Here is a 25,484-nt window from a genome sequence, read left to right as displayed (position 1 = left end):
AAACAGAATCGGTCTGACCTCCAAGTCCTCCATGTTGTCCCTGGGCATGACTGGGGGCAAGCACTTTTGTTAGTAGGTGGCCATGACAACTCAAGGTGTTTCCCATTTTATACTTTACCACTAGGAAGTAAGTTCAGGTGGAAGTGGAACACAGGGTTTGCAGACATACATAAGCAAGTCCCTAGACAATCACTTACCTAAATATTTTATCAGAGGGCTGCTCTCCCAAAACCAGGTCAAAGCCTCGCTGAAATATTGTGTAAGGCCATGGCCTAAAAGAAGAAACATCATTCAATTAAATTCAACTCAACAAATACTCACTGAACGCCCACTTCGTGCCAGGCACAGTGCTGGGTGGTAGAGACCCAGCCATCCAGGGCATAGCCCCTGCCCTCAGGAAGCTCACTAATATGAGCTCACACATGACCTTGAATCCTGGGACCTGACAAAGAACACAATAAATGTAAAAATCACTGAACTACTAGGAAAATGGAATTTAATAGCCATGACAATTGGAACTACATATAGAGTAAAATTATATGAAGATAGACCTCACATATTCATAATTCATGGTCCTTCAGATGTAGATTTGCAGAAACCTAGCTAGAAGAGCAGTGTGAGTTCTTGGGAATCAGACAGTTCTGGATTCAAACTTCATTCTGACATTGAACCAACTGTCTGACTATGGACAGATAATTTGCTTGCCAGTCCTAATTTCCTATAGGGTCAATAAATGATAGCTCCCTAACAGACCATTGTGAAGATTAAGCAAACCTCTTAGGCCAAAGACTACAGCTCATACAGGATATTCGATATGTTTTCTTTTCTTATTCAAAATGACAATAGGATGCTGGGTCTTTGATAGGTTTCAGACATCTTCAAACATTTTAATGTCACTCACTCAAACAGAAACAATTGAAATTGTGTTTGCAAATATTTCTTAACTGTAATGCTTTCTAGTGAACATCCAGGTATTGTCATATGTATTAGAAAGTAACAAGACTATTTCTTTTAAATAGTGTATATCTTTTCACTAACCCAGATCTCTAAGCCCATTATTTAATCATTAAAGCAAGAATTAGCAAAGCCCAGATCTTGTGAGTACTGAGCTATTGCACACACTAGGTGGATTTAGCCCTTACACTTGTGCAACTTACAGTCTTATAATGAACCCGATTATTGACAATTTTACTGTAGACATTCCTTTTGTTTTCAAAGACTACAAAAAGCCAGGAGAATAAATTATTAATTATTATTTGGGACTAATTCTAATACTAGGAGTTAATCTAGTGGTTTTCAGTGCAGAGGGTGTCACCCCATAGAGGGTATTTTGATAAATGTATGGCAGTTGTTCTTGAATGACACAATGACTGAAGGTCATTATTGCCCTTTAGAAGGTAGGGCTAGGATGGCTAGAATAGTGCATTGCTCAGGACAGTTCTGCAGAACAAAAATTTCCCCATGTCCTACAAGCTTTTGACTGTCATGCAAGACATTTATTTAGGTTTTGAAAACCCGCTTCTAATGGTATGAGCATAGATGCTAATTCCATTGACATATAAGCACAAAGTACAGTTTGAATACAGTGAATTTTCTAGGTCCATAACTACTTTATAATTTGAGGGGAGGTTACACATTGTATAATCACTTTGAATCACCAATACAGCACATGTGTATCAGTCTGTATTATTCTCACACATATCATAATATAAAATTGCATTTTATATTATATATTATATTATGGTGAATCTGCACTAGGTACAAATGTCTATCAAATTTATTATTTATTTTCTTGTAATGGAGCATTAAAATATTTATTATAACTAGCATAGGAAGGTACAATTATTAAATATTAACAGTTATATCATTATAAATTATTCTTATTTCTCCCTTAATATTAAGATGCTATATTTGTTAAAATTTTGTATCTACGGGTTTTATTATTTATAAATTTTATTTACACATAATAAAAGGGGTTAAAAATATTTGTTGTTGTTTTTTTTTTTTTTTTTTTTTTTGAGACGGAGTCTTGCTCTGTCGCCAGGGCTGGAGTGGCCGGATCTCTCAGTTCACTGCAAGCTCCGCCTCCCGGGTTCATGCCATTCTCCTGCCTCAGCCTCCCAAGTAGCTGGGACTACAGGCGCTCGCCACCGCGCCCAGCTAGTTTTTTGTATTTTTTAGTAGAGACGGGGTTTCACCGTGTTAGCCAGGATGGTCTCGATCTCCTGACCTCGTGATCCGCCCGTCTCGGCCTCCCAAAGTGCTGGGATTACAGGCTTGAGCCACCGCGCCCCGCCAAAAATATTTGTTACAAAATATTGATAGTGTTGGAAATCACCAACTTAACCCAATAAGCTAAAGAATTAATTACCCAGAGTCTTTATTTGTTGCAAGGGAAAGCCATTGGAACTATATAAGGAAGTGGCTAGGATGAATGTGTTCATTATTTAAGCTTACTATTTATAAATGCATTATTCCTGGGATTCAATTTGGAAATACCTAGAGGCAAGAACTGGCTCCATAAAGTATCCAAACAGTGTACTGTGAATAACTCTTGCATCAAATAAAAGGCCCCTCCCCAGGTGTTTTTATGTTTGTTCGTCTTTGTAGGTGAACCCACTGAGTAGGGTTTGAATTTGATTCTTTTTTTTTTTGCTGAACAGAAAATGGTGGTCTATGCACAGCTAAAAATATCTGTTAATTCAAGAAAAAGTCTAGAAATCACGAGAAAAAAATATTCCATATAATCCCAGACACCTAGAAAAGGCAATAAAAAAAGAGGGACATGCAATTTTATTTATCTCTATTTTGGGTAGGATCATATTTTATTTACTGTCAGTTTAACATTTTAAATAACATACATTTTGCCTTCCAACCATTTCCAGCACTCAAAACTGATACAATGTGTAATTATAGTTAATTGTTGGCATAGTTCCTAGGTTGTTTGAAAATATATTTTCAAGAGCCAAATGACTGGCATTAAATACTATGTGAACAATTAGATATGCAGAATGACACAAATAAACCTGTATTCAAGCCAAAGTTAAGGAAGCAATGAGCCTGGATGTATTTATTAAGCACTCATCCACTGTTGCTAAGTAGGTTAGGTCAAGGAGACCTCCTGCTTTTGAGGGCCCTGAACATTAAGAATATCAACTCAAATTGGAAGGATGTAGAGGAGTGCAGTGTAGACCCCACCCTGATCACATTTAGAGGCAGCAGAGCACAGTGGTTTTAGGACATGGATTCTGGAGTTAAGCTGCGTATTTCAAATGCCAGCTTAGCCACCAATCACTGTGTGACTTTGGGCAAGTTCCTTCATCATTCTGTAACCCCATATCCTCATCTGTAAAATGAGGCTGATGGTAATAACTATCTCTTTGACAAAGTTGTCATGAGGAGGAACTAGCTAATGTAATTAAAGTGCCTAGAACAGTTCGTGGCATTTAGTGAGTGCCACACATAGAATCATTTGTTAAATAAGTTAAATTGATCAATTATATGCATCAAATATAAATACTATAATAAGGAGTGGTTCCCAAACTTCAACAGAGGAAGAAGTGTCTTGCCCTAGGTGCAAATGCAATGCCAACGCAGGCTTTAACTCAGATTGTAGATGTCTTCACATAGGCTGGAGAGGAGGCAACGTGAGAATGGAAAGACCAAAGCCCCGACACCCCACCTCCCACCTCCCACTTCCCACCCAGTGGTCACTTCACTGGGCAACTAACTCTACAGCATTGACATTAAACTCAAAGAGCGGGGAAGAGCATATTGTGAAATGGCAAGAGAATTCAGCAAGTAGCAAATTGCACCGGCAAAGGAATAAAGGGGAATTTACTTAATTTCTTCCCTCTAGTCCGGAATGATCTGCCAGAGAGATGAGAAATCTTACTTGATTTATTTAGCAAATATTTGTGGAGGCCTATTGTGTGTGAACTGTGATATTAGGCAACAGGATTTGGGATAAAGAGATTCTTGCCCTCAAAGGAATCTAAGGTCTTTGTGAAGAAACACATATAGATCCAGACAAACCACTGAGAATGTTAAAAGGGAAGAGGAAGGGGTTTTTAGGAAATAAGCTAAGTGGTAGTGGCTGGTGGTAGAGTCGCCATCCTGGGTGCAAGGAAGGCTGGTGTTGGCAGTGCATAGAATGACAGTGGAGGGTCTGGCAGGGGAGCTTAGTGCACACAAGTAGAAAGCCACAGATGGTCATACAGGAAAAGGCGGGGCAAAGTAATGAAGAGATGGACGTAAAAGCACTCATAACACTTTGAAAACGGACCTGCTTGAGACCCACTGAAAGAGGAAAGGCCTCTGTATTTGGGCTCTTTGAGTGCAAGAGAAAGTAAGAAAACCCAACAGGCCTCACTAAAAAAAAAAAAAGCCTATCATGAAGTCTTGTATCCAGGTTTAAATGGAAGTTGCCTCTGAGATACCTGCAAGCAGGGTCTAAAGGTCCTTCTAGGTGCCCCTTGCCTCCCTTTGCTCTGTTTTTCAGACTATGGACTTCACTCCAAACAGCTAAGACACATGGTGGAGATGCCTCCTAGCAGTATGGGCCACAGAGGAAACACTTTGTCTCCTCATTAGGAAAAAAAATAATCTCTGGGAGAACTGCCTGACATATTCTGAGTCAGATGAACAACCTGGACCAATCTCTCGGCTGGGTAAGCAGAGGCTTCTGAAGAGATAGCAACTCCTATCTGGTTTTCTGGGCTAGAGCTGGAAAGGAGCGTGAGTGGCAAGCCTCAGCTTCTGTCTGCTTGTAGTGGTAAGAGTGTTGCCTCCATTAGAAGTGAGCAGCATTATTGAGCAGACTGTGCCAATATTCGTTTTTTGGAAAGGGCACTAGGCCATCAAGGAGCCCATGGATTGTGTCAGGTCAGATGTGGGGCAAGAGGTTGAACCCTGTCATTGGAAGGAACCTTCAGTCTCTTGTATCCACTTTGATATGTGGTCTCCAATATTCATTCAGTGCAGGGCAAACCACTCACATCTTTTTAGTCAGAATAGAGCATTTTTGTTTGTTTGTTTGTTTGTTTCATTCATTCTAACAAATAAAGACCCTGAAAATTGTCGTCCCATGTGGGCAGCTACAGGTGGCTTCCATTCAGGCATATCACAGGAAGCACCGCAGACCCATGCCCATGCAGGAACATAGCCTGTGCCACAGAGGGACCCATTGTAACAGATGCACAGCAGCCAGCAGGCACACATGCAAACACGTATGCTAACTAGTGGTAATCTTTTATTTGCCTTTTCTTTCTTCCTCCTGTCTCACACAATACCCACAGTCTATTCAGAGTCTTCTCTAAGCACTGGCAATTTCCAAGCTTTCAGTTTCTCTCCCAATTCTCTCTCCTCCCCCTTAGGACATATCCACTGTTGCAGGGATTTTTCCCTTAGTCTAGGTGATGTGTTGCGTCAGAGGTTGTCTGTGGCCTTGACTCGACTTGATGCTTGTCCATGCTGATAGCTTAGGCATTTCTTTCACTCTGTAACCTAGTGAGTAAAGACCCTGCATGACCAGGCTGACTGGATGCTCCCTTCATATGGGCTTTCTCAGTGCATCAAGGGACTACTCTTGCTTTAACAAGGGTCCTTTAAATGTCACTTTTTGATTAAGTGCTAGTCCCAACTTTCCACCTAACTGTGGCACTTGGAAACAGAGCTCAGAAGCTGTTAGCTAGCATGTCTGGTGATAGGCTTCCTTGTATAAGACTTGCCATCCAGGGAGAGGGAGGAGAAATAGAGAGAGACAGGTAGGTAGGTAGGTAGGTAGGTAGGTAGGTAGGTAGGTAGGTAGGTAGTTAGGTAGGTAGATAGATAGATGATAGATAGATAGATAGATAGATAGATAGATAGATAGATAGATAGATAAAAGAAAGCAAGCAAGAAAGAAGGAAAAGTAGGGAGATAAGCAGAGTGAGAGAGAATATATGTATGTATATATGTATTTGTGTATATATGAATGTGGGTATGGTGTGTGTGTGTGTGTGTGTGTGTGTGTGTGTATTCTCTTTGATACAGTCCAGCATAGATGGGATGTTTCATTCAGAAGCAGTGATGAACAGGGCATTTCATTATGGACTTTGAGAAACTATAAGCTTTTTCTGGACTTACATATTATTCTACCTGTCATAAAAGGAACTTTCACAAATGGAAATATTTGTCCACAGTTAAATGAAAGCACATTCTTTCAAGCCTGCCTCTGGCCCACATTTGGTTGAGTTTCTGGTAGAAGCATGGTTTCCAAAATTTCTGCCCAGCTATTCACAGCACTTTGGGGTCCCAGTATGGGATATTATATTTATATGTAACGTGAGAGCATTTAAACAAATATTCCTTTTCTAAACTACGTAAATAAATCGCAAGAAGGGTGCAGTGAAACAAAGAGAGAATAGAGGCTCATTTTAAAAGTGCTTGTGGAGAAAGGCAGTTTGCAGTATATACAGGAGAAAGGTGAAGAGAAAAATGGCAAAAATGAATTTTTCTGCTGTGCAGTTGGCTGAACCATCACATGCTTCAATGTATCCTAATGGTAAGATGGGGAGATTATTACATGTCACTATCTTCACAATCATTACTAGTTCTGGGAAAAAATAAGTACTTAGAATGACCAATCCCTAGATTATCTGGTAAACCTGTGGCTTTATCAGAAGTTAGTAAGCATAATGATGAATAATGATGCCTAAAGTTTACAAAGGATGCTATAGGGCCTTGAGGCCTTTGCAAATGTTGTTTCTCTACCTGGATTACCACCCCCGACATATCCCCTGTCCCTCAACTGCTATTTACTTGGACAACTTACACTGTTCTGAAAGTCTAACTTAAAAATGATTTCCTAAAATAGGCCTTCCCTGGCACTCCTAGACTAGGTTATATTTCCTTGTTGTATTCTCTCATGGCACCCTGCACTTTCCTTTATATATATCTAGTGACTATTTTCTGCTCACCAGATATAAAGGACCTTGTCATCGTGTCTACTAAACCCACCATGTGCAGAGTAGTACCATTACATAGCAGGCGTTCAAGAAAGAGCTCCACTGTATTGCAAATGAGATTGAGGGTTAGACAGAGTTGAATTTAAGCCCTGGATGAAGCAATCATTGAATTATATGACCTCAGATAAGTCCTTTGATTTCCCTAACCTCAGTACAATCATGAGTTGCTCAATGATGAGGATACATCCTGAGAAATGCATCATTAAGTGATTTTGTCATTGTGTAATTACAGCACATTTACACAGACCCAGACAGTATAGCCTACTAAACACCTAGGCTATATAGTATAACCTATTGCTCCTAGGCTGTGAACTTGTACAATGTGTTACTATACTGAACACTATAGGCAATTATAATACAATGGTAAATGTTTAGGCATCTAAACATTGAAAAGGTACAGTAAAAATATAGAGTTACAATTTCATGGGAACACTATTGTACATGTGGTCCACTGTTGACTAAAATGTCATTATGTGGTGCATGACTGTATTTTCATCTGTAAAATGTGGATAAAATGGTGCCTCGAGTTATTACATGTTGATCACCCAGCAGTATTCAGAGCCCACTTGAGGTTAGCGGTCAGGGATATTAAATGAGACCGATCAGTGTGGTGGCCAGCTGCAGTCATTTGTGCAAACACAGATGTGGAGCAACAGGGTTGTTGAGTTTAACCAGTGTTGAAGTGTTTCAATGAATAAAATAAAATGGTGATAGGCCGGGCGCGGTGGCTGAAGCCTGTAATCCCAGCACTTTGGGAGACTGAGACAGGCGGATTACAAGGTCAGGAGATCGAGACCATCCTGGTTAACACGGTGAAACCCCGTCTCTACTAAAAAAGTACAAAAAAACAGCCGGGCGTCGTGGCGGGCGCATGTAGTCCCAGCTACTCGGGAGGCTGAGGCAGGAGAATGGCGTAAACCCGGGAGGCGGAGCTTGCAGTGAGCTGAGATCCGGCCACTGCACTCCAGCCTGGGCTGCAGAGCAAGGCTCCGTCTCAAAAAATAAAATAAAATAAATAAATAAATAAATAAATAAATAAATAAAATGGTGATAAAATAGTGCCTACATTTGCTAAATGAACTACTACTTTTTTTTTTAATTTTTAGTTTTCTTAGAGACAGGATCTCACTCTGTCACCCATGCTGAAATGCAGTGGTGCAATCATAGTTCATTGTAGCCTCTAATCCCTAGACTCAAGCAATCCTCCTGCCTGTGCTTCCCAAAGTGCTGGGATTACAGCTGTGAGCCACCATGCTTGACCTCAAACTTACGTTATCTTTTACCATATAAATCTCATGCAAAGAAAAATTAAATATTGATGTGATTGTACTATTTAATGTCTATTAGTAGTAAACAAACTCATTTAGAATTTTTTTATACAGAAAAATAACACACTTGTCAGTAATTAGAAGAGTAGTTCATGTAGGTGCAGGAGCCAGACTGAGTAGGTTTAAAACCTGGCTCTACCACTTACTATCTCTGTAACCTTGGGTAAGTTCATTAATTCATGCGACGAGAGTATCCTATCCACTTCCCTCCTTGCTGCAGTCATACTTATACTGCTCTGCCCCCATCTTCCCTCCTCATTTCAGATCCTGGATCACTGTCCTCTCCCAAAACTTCTCCATAATTTTTGGTAACTTAAGTATCCACTAAAATCAAGTCACTCTGCTCTTTGACCTTTCTCCTCTAATGATCCTACCTTTACCCTCCTTTTCCCATGGTCATGTTCTAGATAACCAATATCTGCAGCCCCTCCCTGGTCTCAATTTCAAAAATCCCAATATCTAAGCATCATCTCCTATTTTGCCAACTTATTGTTTCTAATGCCATAATTTTCTACCTCCTGGATGCTTAGAATTTATTCATTCTACCATTGTTTTCCTGACCTTCACCCACCTCGTGTACGTTCTTCCTTCTTTTTTCATATTAAATTATGTCATCCATTATTGTAATCATTCCCTTTCATGTAACCTCAACTGCCACGCTCCTCCATCACTTCATCATACTTGTCTGAAACACTCCAACACTGGTTAAACTCAACGACCCTGTGGCTCCATTTCTGCGTTTGCACAGATGAATGCAGTTGGCCACCACACTGATTAGTTTCATTTAAAATCCCTGACCGCTAACCTCAAGTGGCCTCTTGAATACTGCCCAGTGATCAAACTACATTTTCCTCATTCATTCACTCTCCCTTTCTCTAGATCACCTTTTCATACTTTCTTTCTCTCAAACCTCTGACACCTCCTCCCCCATTTTCTCCTTCGGCACATGATGTGCTTCCTCAATAACTGAGAAAACAGAGGTAATCAAGATGCAAAGCTTTCACCACCACATCCACCTGCCTGCCTGCCCATGCCTATTACTCAGGCCTCCTTCCAGTAATGAGGCACGAACAGTTTCCACTCCTGACTAGAGTGCTGCCATCCCGGCCCACTCCTGGCATTTCATAGGCAATGGGATTTAAGAAGGGCCCTCCAGGGAAGTTACCACTGCAAACTCCCCATTGCTCCCATGTCCCCAGGCAAATAAGAGCACAGATCCTCAACTTCTTCACATGTAAAATGGGAATTCTCAAGTACAGTATACTCCACAAAAACATGATATTGTTGAACACCGTGTATAAATAAATTGCAAATTCTTGATAATCTTTGGTTATTAATTTTTAATTATTATTTAGGGTAACTTTCAGTCTATCTTTTATGTATATGGGCACACATGTGCTTTATATAAATTATCTCATTTAAAGATAGAGCAATAAAAACCTGACAGGATCCCTTCCTTCTGTGGCTCAATTTTCTCATCTGTAAATTAGGGATAATAATATTATCTACTTCATCAACTGCATAGGGTTGAATACTCTTTTAATATATGCAAATAACTTTCAATAACCTTGGGATGCAGTCAATTTTTAATAAATAGTAACTGTTATTATGCACACATTAATAGGAATTTTGATTCTAAATGCTGAAATTTTTTTTTTTTTTTTTTTTTTTTTTTTTTTTGAGACGGAGTCTTGCTCTGTCACCCAGGCTGGAGTGCAGTGGCCGGATCTCAGCTCACTGCAACCTCTGCCTCCCGGGTTCAAGTGATTCTGCTGCCTCAGCCTCCTGAGTAGCTGGGATTACAGGTGTGCACCACCATGACTGGCTAATTTTTGTACTTTTTAGTAGAGACAGGGTTTCACCATATTGGCCAGGTTGGTCTCAAATTCCTGACCTTGTGATCCATCTGCCTAGGCCTCCCAAAGTGCTGTGATTACAGGCGTGAGCCACCGCGCCCAGCCTGAAAATAAATTTTATAGATATGTCAAATGATTTTGAAATGGGTAGTAGTGAACAAAATGTTGTACCTTTTCTTCTAGATTTTGAAACTCAAGGATACAACCTTGTCCCAAAACATGGCAATAAAGACAAATACACATGTAACATAAATGTGATGTTCACACTTGAACTTTTTGTCATCACACTCGGCCTTTTAGCCAAGAAAGAGCAAGTGAGAGAATAAGAAAAGTGAGGGGCACTGTCATGGGCCCCAGTTACGCAGAAGGCATTCATACCTTGACTCCCAGCACCTAACTTGGAGAAGGGCTAGCTGCTCCTTTGATTTAAGGATCATCATAGAAGGCAGAGACAGAGTTCATCTGTCCCCAAATAGGGGAAACTTAGCCCAGAGAACTGTAGTTTCCCTGCATATTTTGGGATCAAGAATTATATAAGGCAAAGGGAAGAAATCTTGAGTGGGTCAGAAAAAGCTAGTAATAGCAGCTGCCATTTATTGTGCATTTCCACATGTCAGGCAGGTACTCTGTTGGGTGCTGTCTATGTGTCATTTCACAGCTACCTAGAGAACTCTACAGCTGTGTTATTATCCCCAAGTGGCAAAGGTGAACAAGGGTTCAGCAAGGTCATGTTAGTTGCCCAAGGTCACACTGCTAGTAAGGGGCAGAGGGAAGGATTGTCATGGAGCACATATCCTGGGATTTCTCCCACACCTTGCTCTGCTCTTCTCCCCATCATAGGCATAAAGCTGTTGGAGAAAATACACAAAGGCAGCATTGGGTCTACCCACAGGACTGTTAGCTGGGCATCAGCTTAGCTTGTCCACCACTGGCCTCTGGGTACAAAGTAGTGGGTGGAGCAGAAGTTATCTGTAGTGCATAGAAAGAATTACTTGTCCCCTTGCTTGTGTTTTCATGGGGCAATATTAGCATACATGGCGTTGTATTAGAGTCACTTACCTGTCTTCCTTTATAAATATTCTCTCATTAAAATAGCTACTGAATCTCATTTATCATGGCATCTCTCATAAGCAGAATTATTCTCAAACTTTGGTACATCAGATTTACCCTACATATGGGTAAACTGGTCCTCAAATTTTGATGGCTCTCATTTCACCAATCTAGGGTTGGGTCAAACATCAGTATTTTAAAAATGTTAGGTGGATGATTCTAAAGCACACACTAGGTTGGGAATTGCTGACCTAACATGTATACATTCACACCTTAGCTGATCTTTATAGATGAGTTTGGCATTCTGTATAATTGCATAGAAACAGAAATTGCAATCTAGCCTAAGAATTCATTGGAATCCATTTTTTAAATTTCTGGATAATGAGAGGTGAAGCATATTGAGTTCCTCCCTGTTCCCTTTATCGATGAATTAAGATATCCCAAATCTCATTACAATTATATGAGATGCACATTCAGTTTTGAAAACCTGTCAGTCATTTCTATTTCTGAGGATCAACAGTTCCATGAAAACAGTATTATGCAACATTGAGATTTTCCTACATTCGGAAATTCATCTACAGATACAGATGCCCCCACCTATGTGCACATACACACATGTGAGTTGTGCACGTGACACACACACAAACACACCTATGTCACAGCTGCAGCATTTTCTTTGTGGGTAGGGAGTCAGACGACTGGTGAGACTCACGACTGCTCTCTTCCTCCTCTCTCACCCTGCTAGCAGCTGCTGCAGACACTGAAAGCAGTCAGGCAGAAAGAGCATGCTGAGAGCAGGGTCCCTCGCTGATCAACACTGAGCCTGCAGTTTCCCACACAAATCACCCCAGGAAAGTCTCACCATGGCTCAGGTTTTGTGGGTGAGCTCTGAAGTCAGATAGATCTCCATTCAAGTCCAAGTTCTGGATTCAAGTCCCTTGCTAACTTCATGCAACTGATATAGCTAAATATATTTGATCTTTCCAAGCTTCAGTTTCCTTTTCTGTAAAATGGTGATAATAGTAACTACTGTTTTCTTCCCTCCACTTCTCTCTGGTTCTGCATCTAAAGGTTCAGTTGACTTTTACCCTGGGCTAATACAGCCGGGGCCTCAAGTTCAGTGGTCCTGAAAGCTTGTTCGTCTTGCTTACTCCTGTCCATGGGCACAGCCTGCCATGTGTCCCCGGACACCCATCTTTGCTCACAAATGAACAGGACAAGAGCTCGGCAATGGATCTGTGCAAATCCATCCCTGTACAAGAAAAACAGTTTAACACATATTCATGACTGAATGTTACATCCCTGTACCAAGTAGGGTGAAATTCCTCCTCCACCACAGACACTAACATTAAATTCCAGTGACAAGGTAGGAGAGTGAACGGTACCAGCACAAGAGACAGTGAATAATAAGGGACAAGATGTACAATAGTAAAAATAGCTTCCTACATTTCTGTGATTTTATGCCAGGAAAAATTGACAAAATAAGTAAACCAGGGAAGAATAAAATATCCATCAAGGAACTATATTTAATATAGAGCTTTTATCGTTTTCCCAAAGTCTTTTTCTATCTACTAATCTGTTTAAATTCAACATATTTAGCAAGTTTCACTATTAATTCAATCACTCATTCATTTCTTCATTTATCTGTTTATTTAAAAAATATTAACCAGTTGCCATGTTAAAAAAACATTTGGCTAAACACAGTCAAGGGACACAGAAATGATTAATACACATTTTCTGCTATCAAGAATGTCATTAATGTACTGATTCATTCCTCAAGTGTTTATCACACACCTCTGATGAGACAGGCGCTACGGAGAGTACTGGGCTACGCAGATAAAAGGCCGGGTCCTTGCCCTGGATCAGGAGCCGATGAAACAAGGATGGCAAGTAAACAAACTATGGCATTTATTTTGTCAATTTTGATGCCTGAACAAGTAAAAGCTATTCGTTTTTGTGCATTTATACTAGTCAATGAGCCAAGCACTTCTTTTCACTTAATTCTCATAAGACCCTCTGAGGCACAGCTGTTACATTAGTCTTATTTAACAGGTGGGGAAAGTGAGGCCTAGAGAAATTAAATAACATAGCCAAAGTCTCACAGCTACCAAGCAGCAGAGTCAGGGCTCAAGCCCAGAGCTCTCAGACACCAGAGCCCTGGCTAAGACCTCTATGAATTATCAGCACTTGCTCCTGCAGGAGAACTAAGGAGAGTCACTGGGCTGCACTGGCTGAAGGCTAATGACTTGGGGTCACATCCTCACTCCTGGGCATGGTGGAAGAGATTTCAGGTGAAATGGGAGTGAGTGGGTTCAGAGGAAGAAGAAATCACATCCTGTTCAAGGGTCATGGAGAAGGCTCAGTCAGGAAGAGCTATTTTAGATAAGCTTTAAGCTTTGAAGGATGCACTGAGTCAGCATTGAAGATGCAGAAGGAAGAGAGGTTTGTTGCAGAAATAATGACGAACAAAGGCATGGAGGCGTGTGGATGTGAGAGAACATTAGAAACAGTGAAAGGTTCAGTTCATCTGAAGTGTACGATACACAGAGATAGAAAAAATAAATTAAAGCCATAACATGATGGTACCTGAAAGCAAATCTATACTTGGGTAGCCAATGGGGAGCCACTGATGGGTTTTGAATACAGGAAGATAGCATCAAGATTTTGCCTCTGTGAAAGCAGGATAAACGAGAAAGAGAAACCCAGAGGGAGAGGAACCAGTAGAGAAGCCTTTTGCAATCAAGGTAAAATGAGTACTTAGGATCTGAATTCGGTGGGAAGATGTAGATTTGGAAGAGAAAGACAATTCTTAGGCAGAATTTCTTGGAAGATATTTTAAGCAGTGGTTGAGGAAGAGGAAGTAGTGTAAGATGGCCTCAGAGTTTTGAGCTAGAAGGACTAGGAGAATGATTTTGCCATGAATAGAAACAAGTAGTTCCAGAGGATGATTTTATGTGTGTGGGGGGGGGGGTGGTGGGGCTGGTAAAGGGAGGTTCTTGTGGGGCAAGAAATGATAAGATTAAAATGAAAAGACTGAGTGCTATCTGTGAACATCTGGCAAGATGTGCAGCAGGTAGCTAGGTAAGCAGAGCTGACATTTAAAAGAGAGGCAAGTACAGAGATAAAGATTGGGAGTCAACATAAAGGACACAGAAACAGAAGACAGTAAAAACAAGTTCAATGACTGATCACTTAATATTCCTGTTGTATAGATAAGCTCAATGAGGCTCAGAGAGGCGGAATTGCCAAAAATCACACCTAAGAGAAATGAGGAAATATTCACTATTTGTTCAGAAAATATGCATTCAGCAGCTGGCATGGCCAAGCTCTGTGCTCTGGAGACACAGAGGTGAAGAAAAGCAAAACTGATGGAGGTCTGTTATAGGGAGTTTCTTGAATATATAACCATACATTGAGGAAAGTGCTCTGAAGAAGGGAAACAGTCCTTGAGCACGTATGGTGAAGGGGAGCCTCTCTGAGAAAGTGAGGGTTAAGCCCTGGGCTATAGGGGGATCATGCCACTTCCCTGCTTTAAATCCTCACCCTGGTCATCAAGACTCCTGCATGCTCTAGCCCTTGCCCACCATGCCGACCTTGCCCATTGCCTCTCTCTCCCTGCTATGATGATATAGCAATGGTGGCTATCATCTTTGATGATAGAGCAATGGTGGTTGACAATCCCTAGAAGGGGCCTGACTTTGTCCCCCTCCAGGGCCAACCAGGGTGCCCTAGGTCTGGAAAACTCTTTCCCTCCCTTCTGACCTGGTTGGTCCTTTCTCATCTCTCAGTGTCAACTTAAACACACTGCCTCAGAGAGGCCCTGGTTCCCCCATTTCAGGTTAGTCCACTCTTCCCTATCTTTTTACCCCCTTGTATTTTTCACAACCTGTAAGTACTTGTGATGTATTTATTTAGTTGTTTGTTTTAGTGACTCCCTTGACAGAGCGTTAGTCCCTTGAGGGCAGGGACCCTGTGACCCTTCCGGTCACTGTATTAGCAGCATGTGGCAGAGTTCAAAACACAGCAAAGCCCTCAGGAAAACAAAACAAAACAAAAAAAACAAAGCCAAACTGTTTAATGAATGATTCTGGTGATTATAAGTTAGCAGAAGTGTGTGATATTAGAACAATTTCTATGAGTGTGCTGTTTGTATGTGTGTATGAGAGAGAGTTTGTTTGTGTAAGGGCGATGAAAAGAGGAAGAGGAAGAGAGGGAGAGATTGCTAAATTGAGTTTAAACTTTCAAGGTAATAATTATAACACCAGCATCAACAATCTTCTTTAAGAAATTAACTGGTGATAAAATTAAAGACAGTATGTGTATGCATTTTTCTTAGGAAGTACAGCAGTGAAAATCACTGAGAAAAACCATATGGAGAGTTAAAGGGTCAAGGGATCACTTGACATTTGAGTAAGGGATAGAGGATGTGTGGGTATGATCATAAAAGCAAGAAGTGGCTGACTAGGGGGCAAAGACTGGAGAAATTGAGGAGTTAAAACAACAATTTAGGGTAGAAAATTTAGCTGTGACACGAGACCACATCCACTTCAAAGAAAGGAGTGAGAGGGGATGAAGACAAGGAGAGGTGACAGGAAGTAAGATGACAGGAAGTAAGATGACAGGAAGATAAGGGAGCCAGGTTCCCATTTCACTAAGTTAGATCTGAGGTTCGGGGCTTAGAGGGAGAGTCCAGGACAGAGCTGAGGCCTGAGGACAGTGGACAGGTTTTTGGCACTTGACAAGAAATGAGTAAGAAGGGTTCGATGCTGCTGGAGTCCCTGGCTGGATTTACAGAATGCCTACCCACAGCCAGTTTCTATGAGACTCTCCCAAACTCCAGGAAGCTCCAGAGCAGCAGAAACACACACAGAAAATCAATGCAAGGCTGAGGATGGGCCAGGCAGGGTGGTAGAAGATAAAAGGGACGAGGATTTGGGGGTGAGATCTAGGTTGGGTAGGGAGGAAATAAAGCCAGAAATGTGCCAATGGACTTGATGACACTGGGAAATAAGATCAAAGAGAGCAGTTTTGGGTGGGATGGAATGGGGCAAGGAGAAGCTGAGAGACTGGAGAACTTCAGGTTCAAATACTAAAAGGTGGAATATTTTTAGGATCATGATGGCCTTGGTAACTACCTAAAATAAAGAAGAATTTGAAGATATTGAAACACTGAGAAATCTGTTAGAAGGGTAATTAACATGTACGCTTTTCCTTTCATTCAATCAGCAATTACTGAGGGTTTATTATGCACCAGACACCACAGTAAGCACTAAGGAAATAGGCTCGGTGCGGTGGCTCAGCCTATTTGGGGTGCTGCGGTGGGTGGATCAACTGAGGTCAGGAGTTTGAGACCAGCCTGGCCAATATGGCGAAACCCCATATCTACTAAAAATACAAAAATTAGCTGGGCGTGGTGGCAGGTGCCTGTAATCCCAGCTACTAGGGAGGCTGAGGCAGGAGAATCACTTGAACTCAGGAGGCAGAGACTGCAGTCAGCTGAGATTGTATCACTCAACTCCAGCCTGGATGACAGAATGAGACTGTCTCAAAAAAAAAAAAAAAAAAAAAAAAAAAAAAAAAAGTAAGCACCAAGGAAACGAAGTCAAATAAGATATGGCAACTCTCCTTCAGGACCTGGAGCTTAAGGAAAGAAACAAGTAAGCAGATGATTATTATACCTGGTGACATGAGTTGCATTTTGTCCCCCCAAAAAGATATGTTGAAATTCTAACCCCCAGTACTTCAAAATGTGACCTTATTTGGAAATAGGGTCTTTGCAGGTATAATTAGTTAAGATGAGGTCAGCCTGGAGTAGGGGGTCCCAAAATCCAATATGACTGGTGTCCTTTTAAGAGGATGGCCACGTAAGACATAGACACACACAGGGAGAATGCCATGAGAAGACGGAGGCAGAGACTGAAGTATGCATCTCCAAGCCGAGGAATGCCTGTAGCAATCAGAACTGGAGAGCTCCAAGTAATATTGAGGGAGTAGAGCAAGCATGATGTGGTGATTGATTGGATGTGAGGTTGAAGGAGAGACAGGAGGCTGGTATGATTCTCATAGTTTGGCTTGGATACCAGGTGGTGGCAGCTCTGTTCAGTTCACTGTGCTAGAGAAGGGAGGAAAGCATTTGAACTAAGAGTGTCAGTTGTTTTAATGATGTGGCATAGTTAATGTATGTATCAAATCTGAAGTGAAATGTATGTATCAAATCTGAAGTGAAATGAGAAATGTTATCAAGTTTTGGATTGTTATGCTGGGTAGGAATTAGCTTCATGAGAGGCAATGAGATGAAGATTGGTGCCTGTTTCATTGTGCCAAATTAAAAAAGTCTTGAGAAGTCAATAGGAGGTAACTAACTGGAAGGGGAGGTCAGCAGGAAGACGGAAGAGGCCTGCGTATGCAGAATTCAGTCAGTAAAGGGGCTTTACAACTAAATGTGTGCAAGGTTTCCAGCTTCAGGATAAGCACGAGGCTGTGTCTCTGCAAATTTCCTTCTCCAGAGGACTGGCCAATCCGAAGAAAAGTCCTGTGAGTTAAGGGTTTGTTATTAATTGATTCCTGTGAGAAAGAAATAGGGGGAAGACAGAGAATGAGATTCCAAAGCCATGGCTTTAGCAACTGCATTTATCCTGGGAAGTGCAAGGGCTATGCAAACCGAGGGGCTGGTAAGTCAGGATGAAGGGAATGCCTCTATGGTCCAATTCAGGGATGGCTTATTGGATGCCTTTGCTAGAGCAGCCGTTCACAAACCTTGGCATGCATCAGAATCACCTGGAGGGCTTATTAAAATGTGAATTTCTGGGCCCCACCTCAAGAGTGTCTGATTCAGTAGGTCTGGGGTGGGCTGGAGAATTTGCATTTATGACAAGTTCTCAGGTCTACAACCTACCACCCTGAATGTGCTCGATCTCACCTGATCTAACAAGTTCTCTGGTGATGCCATGCTGCTGGACTGCGAATCAGACCTTGAGAACCACCATACTATCACTGGGCACCAGAATCACCTGGAGAACTTTTGACCTTCAGAAATTTCTGATTTAGTATGTCCTATATGGGGCATAGCCATGGGTATGTTTTAATATACCCAAAGAGATTCTATTGTGCAGCGTAGAGAGAGAACACTTGCTTTACTTTGTGCCTGACCCCATGATAGACAACCCAGGAACACAGAGTGAAAAGACCTAGTGTGAGCCTTTAGGAGTTTGTGATCTAGCAGGGACAATTATATGTCTGCATATCTTTATGTAAGGTAAGGAAGGTAAGGAATAGAGGGACGGAAAAGGGCAGTGTGAAACTAAGGGAAGGCAGGGAAATCCACAGATGATGACTGAGGAGGGATTTGTAAAAGTACACTGGAAGACAGAAAAGGTCTGATGTTTCCAGGTATGCACACAGGGAGGAGAGCAGCCATGATGTTGGGGTGGGTGAAATTCAGTGATCAAAGAGGGAGGGTCCAGTCCAGGAAGGGGAGAACTGAAGAATGTGTGACAACATGGTTTGTTTGGATAATGCAAGTGGTTCAATGTGGTAGATGCAGCAGGGTCATGGAAGGCAGAGACCTGGGATGAGGCTGGACAGGTTGGCAGGTTGATCTGGGCCATTTAGGGAGTCATGACAAGTCCCTGGAGATCTCCCCACACTGTCTCCAGCACTTCCACTGGGCTCCTTTCCCTGCCTCGCAGCCACAGCCTCCCCCTGAAAATCATCACAACTTTCTCAATTTTCTTGTTATTTTCCATGTAAAAGACAGATAGGAAAAAGCAATTCAGCACCTTGGTCTTGTTAGACTCACAGTAGATTTCAATCCTCTTTACTTATTTATGGACCTATTTTCCCCAAGCGCTTCTTTTCCCTGGTATATTTGTAAACACCATTTTTATTCCACTTAATCCTTTTGGCAGCATTAACTCATTCTGCACTCACTTCCCTTATCTTTCCTAGGAAAAATATTCACAGACATAGTTAAAATTCACAGGGTTGTTTTCTGTTCTCTTCCCAAACTTGTTCTGATTTGGGGTGTGAGGATGTTTCCTTGCGTGGGCCATTTTTTGCTGAAGGCAACTCACTCAGCAGCTCAAAATGTTTTCTGCTTTTTGCATCTCAGTGCCCCTGTGCTGTGCATGCCAGCCTCTTTCTCTCTCTCAAGCCTAGTGTGTATTCACGTTGACCTTGGACTTGGGCACAGTGGTCGGGCAGCCTCAGGCCTCTGCACTAACAAAAGATTTCAGATCCCTGTGGCTGATCATCATGCATCTCCCACCAGCCTCAATCCACTCATTCAAATGACAGATGCTGGGCCTACCACTGTTGAATTGTGCTGTTGTAGAATGATCCAACCAGAGCCTAATCCATTCTGTCAAGCCGACTGCAAGAGGAGACTTCAGGAAGTCCAGTGATTGTAGCAGCCCAGCCAGAGGCAAGGAAGAGAAAGAGACAGCAGCAGAGGCTGTCCTCCATACCTCATCAATACCGTGAATGCTTTGCAATTTCTTGGGCCTCTTAGCATTCGGCAAGATGGGGCCTTTATTCTTCCTCCACACGGCTGGTGCAGCAGCCAGCAACAAAACGCTGAGGTTCAGTAATTGTTTAGTACAGACAGCAAGAAGAAAGAAGTGTTGGAAAGTGCCATTCTGCAGTGCATGGCTTTTGATTTCCTCTTTCTCCAATTTAAGTGATAGGAGATGGTAAGCATTATTCTGGGGAAAAGGAAGTGGAAGGACTTTACCTCCATTAGAACCATCTAGAAATAAAAATCAGTGCCTTGTAAGGTAGTGAGGTTGCCATCACACCGAAAGCTCACAGGCTGGACCCTTTTGCTTGTGGAAATGCTGTTGAGATTATTACAGTCTCCAGGGAAAGACTAGACTGGAGGAGATTACAAAATTAAAGGACTTAGCGGCTACAACCCTCACTGCAAACCCACTGCCATGTGTCCACTGAACAGTCATGAGCTTCAGTCTCCACATTTCTTCTTCTAGGGAAGACCATTCTATTTTGAAATGGCAATAAGCATTCAATGTTTTTCTGATTTGAGCTCAAATCTGCTTCTCTCTAACTTATACCTTTTATTTTCAGGTCTGTCTTTCTGGGACAAAACAGAGCAAGCATAACTTCCTTGCTACAGTTATTAGCATGTCCTCCCTTCATTTCTTGTCCATAATAAATATTCCCTGGTGCTTTACTCACTCCTGCCACATGACTGAGCCATCTCTGCTCACGCTTGCCTGAACGTTCTCCAGCTGTCACTGAACTGCCTTGACTTAAACTTTGAACTCTGAATGATTAGACCAACATGCCATACAGCAAAATTCACAGAGCCTCCAACCCCCTCCCATCCACCTTTTACTGGACATGCTGATCCCATCAACTCTGTACAAGACAACCTTAGACACGGCTCAGATGAGAGCTCTTACACTACCCATGAGTTTGGCACTTGGGGCAAGTGGCAAGCAGAACACCCACATTCTCACCACTCTGCCCTGCTATTGTGGATGTTCTGGGAACCACCCAGATCCCCCTTTCAGGAACCAGGCACTCGGCACCTCCAGGTGCAGCAGTATGACTGCTGCTGAACCACACGGAGTCCCTGTCTGGGAACTGTCCTCCGTTGAAGGGAGTTGATTTGCCTCATAGAGGCCTCCTTCTCAGGGCAGTCCACGTCCACTGGCTAGCTGATGTGGGAGTCAAAGGCCCAATCCTTTGGCCTTCGTTTGAGATAACTGAAGGGCCATCCCAGCTCCAGAGCTCCCCATGGAACTGGCTGAAGCCTTTCTTGTCATGGCCTCAGTGTTGAGCATCTCCCACTGCTTAGTCAGCTCCTCTCACTGCCTCGCAGGAGTTGCTCTGAGAACTCTCCCCAGGAAACCACCTGCATGCAAGTCCTGCCTCCAAGCTTGTACCCTGGGGAGTGGAGCCTCTACCTGTACCCACACACCTCTCCCTCCCTACAGGACTCAAGCCCAGCTTCTAAGCAGTGGTTGGAAACCAACTTCGTGCCTTCGTGTCCCATAAGTCCTCTTCTTCTCCAAATGTAGGGATTTTTACCCTCCAAATACCAGTGTGCTTTGTGAGGAGAAGTCACCTGTTCTGTGTGCACCAAAGGCCCTCTGTCACTCTCATCTGCCAGGGGTAAAATGAAGCATAGATAACATGAAAAGTCTTTTCCTATGGCAAGGAATTGTCAGTGAGGAAGCCCAAAGTTTCTTTCCCATTGACCTGTGCAGGACTCGGTCTCCACCCTCACATCTGTGGTCTTTGAGTCCTCCCCCAGCACTGCCCCACTGCCCATGCATTGACACTCTCCTTCCCCTCTCCCCATCTGGTCTCCCCTCTTCCCAGTCCTCAAGGTAATTGGAGCTTCTTCTGTTCTTTGTTCCTTCTCTTGGCTGTCACTGCACCCCTCACACTCTTTGCAACTTAAAAAAACAGGGCCAATCAAACAAAGACTCTGGGCTAAATCAAGTGGATCCAAGTGCCTGAATGGCAGGGTTCTGCTTTCATTATTCCCCTTTGCTGTTTGTTGCCACCTGGTGGCTTCCTGGTGCCAGCTCAAAGCCAAGGAAGCAGGTCTGTGGGTGCAGATCCTTTGCTGCACCTCATTTCTCTGCCCAAAGCTCCAGTCCCAGATGCTAAAAGCCCCTCTACCTGGACAGGCATTGACCACTCCATCCTGTCCTTCTGAAGTACAGCTATTTGAACCCTGTTCTCTAGTAAATAGGATTTTTATTTTATTTTCAAACTGTCATCTTTAGTCCCAGCTAGTTTATTGCTGCTCTCTCTCTCTCTCCACACACACACACACACACACACACACACACACACACACACACACACACAGCCTTTTCCTCCCATCTAGGGTATTTTCTGAGGTGGCCAGCTCTGGCATTCAGGCTGAAATCCTGATACACTCAGGCAGCTGGTGAGCAGGGTGAACTGGATGACAGGCTTCCAGAGGGCGCAACTGAGAACCACCTCCCTCGCCCGCCTCTGAAGCTGCTTCTCCAGCCTGCTCTTTTGTCCCTAGAAGCATTGTCTCCCTTTATGGACACCTTCCAGCTTACTTCATTTTTTAGACTCATCTTCAGCCCATTTCTCTTCACAACATTTGCACTCTTTGTGGACAGAAAAACCAGGAAGATGGCAAAGCGATTGCTAGGTCTAAATAACAAATAACTGCAGAAAAGAGGTTCTGATCGCTCCAGAAGTGGGAATAAGAAATCACTACTTTAAAAATGTTGTAGAGAGATAACGATTATTAACATCAAGAGAAAAGCAACCATTTTGAGCATCCAAAACATAGGTGCATTATGCCTGATTGATGTACATTTCTGCAAGGAGGTACATGTGGCTAAGGAGTACGAGGGTAGTTGGATGTAACACCTTACAGGTACAAAGGGATATAAAAAGATTATGTGGGTGTTCGTGTTTAAAGGGAAGTAAAAGTGGTTTGGAAGTCGGGGGAAGGAGATAGTTCAAAATGTCTATTTTTTTCTATTCTCATATTCATTAAGCGACGAAGACATAGCAGTTCCTTTTTCTTGTCACTCAATATAGTCTCATGGTTAAGCATGTGAATCCAGGAGCCAGACAATCTGAGTTCAAAGCCTGAATTTGACAGTTATAAGCTGACAAATCTTAAGTAAATATTATCTCTGTGTCTCATTTCCTCCTATGTAGAACAACGATAATAATGATATTCACCTTACTGGATACTGATAAGAAAATAATACCCACCTTATAGAATTATTAAAAAGATGAAGATAATTAATACATGTTAAGTGCTTATGGTGGCAGGCACATGTTAAGTACTATGTAAGTACCTGTCGTTATTATTCTCCTCATCATTACCTGTTGCAACTGTCTCCTAAATTATCTTCTATACTATGATCTAATCTCACTATAATCAAATGCAGTGGTTTACAACAGGAGCAACAGTGGATTTTTACCCCCCTCTTAACTAGGCAATGTCTGGAGACACTTTTAGTTGTCAAAACTGGAGGGTGGGGTGCTACATGTACACAGCTGAGGGAGTCAGGGACACTGCTAAACACCTATAATGCACAGGACAGCCTCTCACAACAAGGAATTATCAACCTCAAATGTCCATAGTGCTGAGGCTGAGAAACCCTGATCTAATGCAGGGGTCATGACACTTTTTTGGTAAGCAGCCAGACAATAAATATTTTTGGCATTGCAAGCCATACAATCTCTGTTGCAACTACATAACTCTGCTGCTGCAGCACAAAAGCAGCCATGGCCAATACATACATGAACAGGTATCACTGTGTTCCAACAGAACTTTATTTACAAAAACAGGTGACAGGTCATATTTGGCCTGAGGGCAGTAGTTAGCCAAACCCTGATCTAATGCCTCCTGTGCTTTCCTGTAATACCATATTCATTATCCCCTCTCCTGCTTAAAATATACTCTATAGCTTCCCATTTCCTACTAGGTAAAATCCAAGCTTCTCGTTTGAAATTCAAAGCCTTCTGACCACTGCCTATATTTCTACCCTTACCCTCTCTGCCTCTCCTATCAGGATCCATTGCCCTGTCATTCCCACTATTCCCTGAATAAGCCATGTGCATTTCTTCTTCTCCCCTTTCACTCTGCTCATGGTAACTTCCCTATCAGGCATATTCTCCAATTAATTCCCAGGCTCTTTCCTTCTTTTCTTTCCTTCCATCTTTCATTTCAACAGATGTGCCTAATGGCAGTGAGAGCAGTTAGGAAGATGTTATCAAATTTTAAAGGCAATGGATTGTCCTAGAGTAAGACAATAGCTTTGGGAATAGCAAGAAGCAGCTAGGTTTGAGAGACACATCTGAGGTGAACAAAGAGGATTTGGTGACTAACAGGATGTGTGTGAACTCTGGAAGGTGTGAACCCTGTTCACACCAAACAGAGGGTTCACACCAAACAGAGGATTCACACCTTCCAGAGTTCACAGAGGGGAGGGTAATTTTGGAGCAGTTATGGAGAATAACCCCCAAAGTTTCTCATCTGGAAAATGGAGTGGCTATTGATACTATTAATACAGGTCAAGAATGATGGGAGTTAGAGCAGGCATCAGGGTGGGAACAGGTCTCATGCTCTATTTCGGACAAGTTAATTTGAGATACTTGCAGAAAATCCATGAACAAATATCCAAGAAGTAGTTGAAAATGGAGCCCTGAAACCAAGAAAAGAGATTAGGACTGGAGACAAAAATTTGGAAAACATAATCATAGAGATCTGGGAGAGGGGGAGGTCACCCAGGGAAAATGTGTTGTCTACTAACAGAAGGGAACAAAGGACTCTACCAAAACTCCAGGAAGAGGTAGAAATTGCAGAGGATGCTATTGGAACAACAACAACAACAACAACAACAACAACAAAACCCTTCCTTTTAGATCCTCAAATGTTTGAACTTTGTCCAGGACAGTTTTATTATGAGAAAAGCTGAAGGCCAAGGTCTCATTTTAGGTTATTTACAAATTAATAGACATGAAGAAAAAATAAACTTTTATCCCTAGTTATAGAAACAAAGCAATTTCCAAATGAATTTCTGACTCCTTCAAAAGATCTTGGCTCTGGGTCTAAACCTACATTCTATCCAAACATAAATATGTTTGAGAGTCTCCAACTGATGTTAATTGTACCCTTGAATATGAAGCTTGGAGGCAGCATTTATTCCTTGAAAGAAACTAAGAGATACAAATCCATTTGCCTCTCTCCACTCTTCGGAGGGATTTTGGTTTAAAGATCTTGGAAACTTTTCAGAGTTGCATTTAATAATTTTATGTATATTCATATGCCTGGCATCTGGTACCAGGTCATGGCTATAAGTACAGGGGAAAGAGAACTCACTGATGAAGGAAACCAAGATTCAGCATTAAGATGCATAGCCTACATGCAATTTAATGTTTCTACAAATATACACCTCTTGTCTATTCAGATGAGGCTAAAATGATTGATTGTAAGTATAAGGAATATTGAGCTGCAATTGTCACCCATTTGTTAAAATTGCAAGGCTTTAAACGATGGAATTAGTATCAAGTGTAATTTATGAACTGTTGACAATTATCCAGGTTGATACTTCACAAATGGAGAGGTCTTAAGTAATTAATAGGCTGAAACCCAGGAGTAAAAAGGGACATTTCCCAACTTCGACTTTGCCCTAGACCTCTATAAAATTGGATTTGCGGAAGTAAAGTGGATTTGCCACTGTGTTACTCACATGTGATTATAAGTGCGA

The 25,484-nt window shown here is 42.1% G+C and overlaps 1 protein-coding gene across 2 annotated transcripts in view; it reads right to left on the bottom strand.

Moving 5' to 3' along the window:
• ASTN1 (astrotactin 1) overlaps positions 1 to 25,484 on the bottom strand; it is a 306,380-nt gene that overhangs the window by 104,248 nt on the left and 176,648 nt on the right. For both annotated transcript variants that reach the window (XM_050766760.1, XM_050766769.1), the window contains exon 9: positions 198 to 272. In XM_050766760.1, coding sequence (XP_050622717.1) covers positions 198 to 272 — 75 coding nt within the window. The remainder of the gene's footprint in view (positions 1 to 197; positions 273 to 25,484) is intronic.

This window comes from Macaca thibetana, chromosome 1 (genome assembly GCF_024542745.1).
Source record: "Macaca thibetana thibetana isolate TM-01 chromosome 1, ASM2454274v1, whole genome shotgun sequence".
NCBI lineage: Eukaryota > Metazoa > Chordata > Mammalia > Primates > Cercopithecidae > Macaca > Macaca thibetana.
This window is presented reverse-complemented; position numbering and strand designations above follow the sequence as displayed.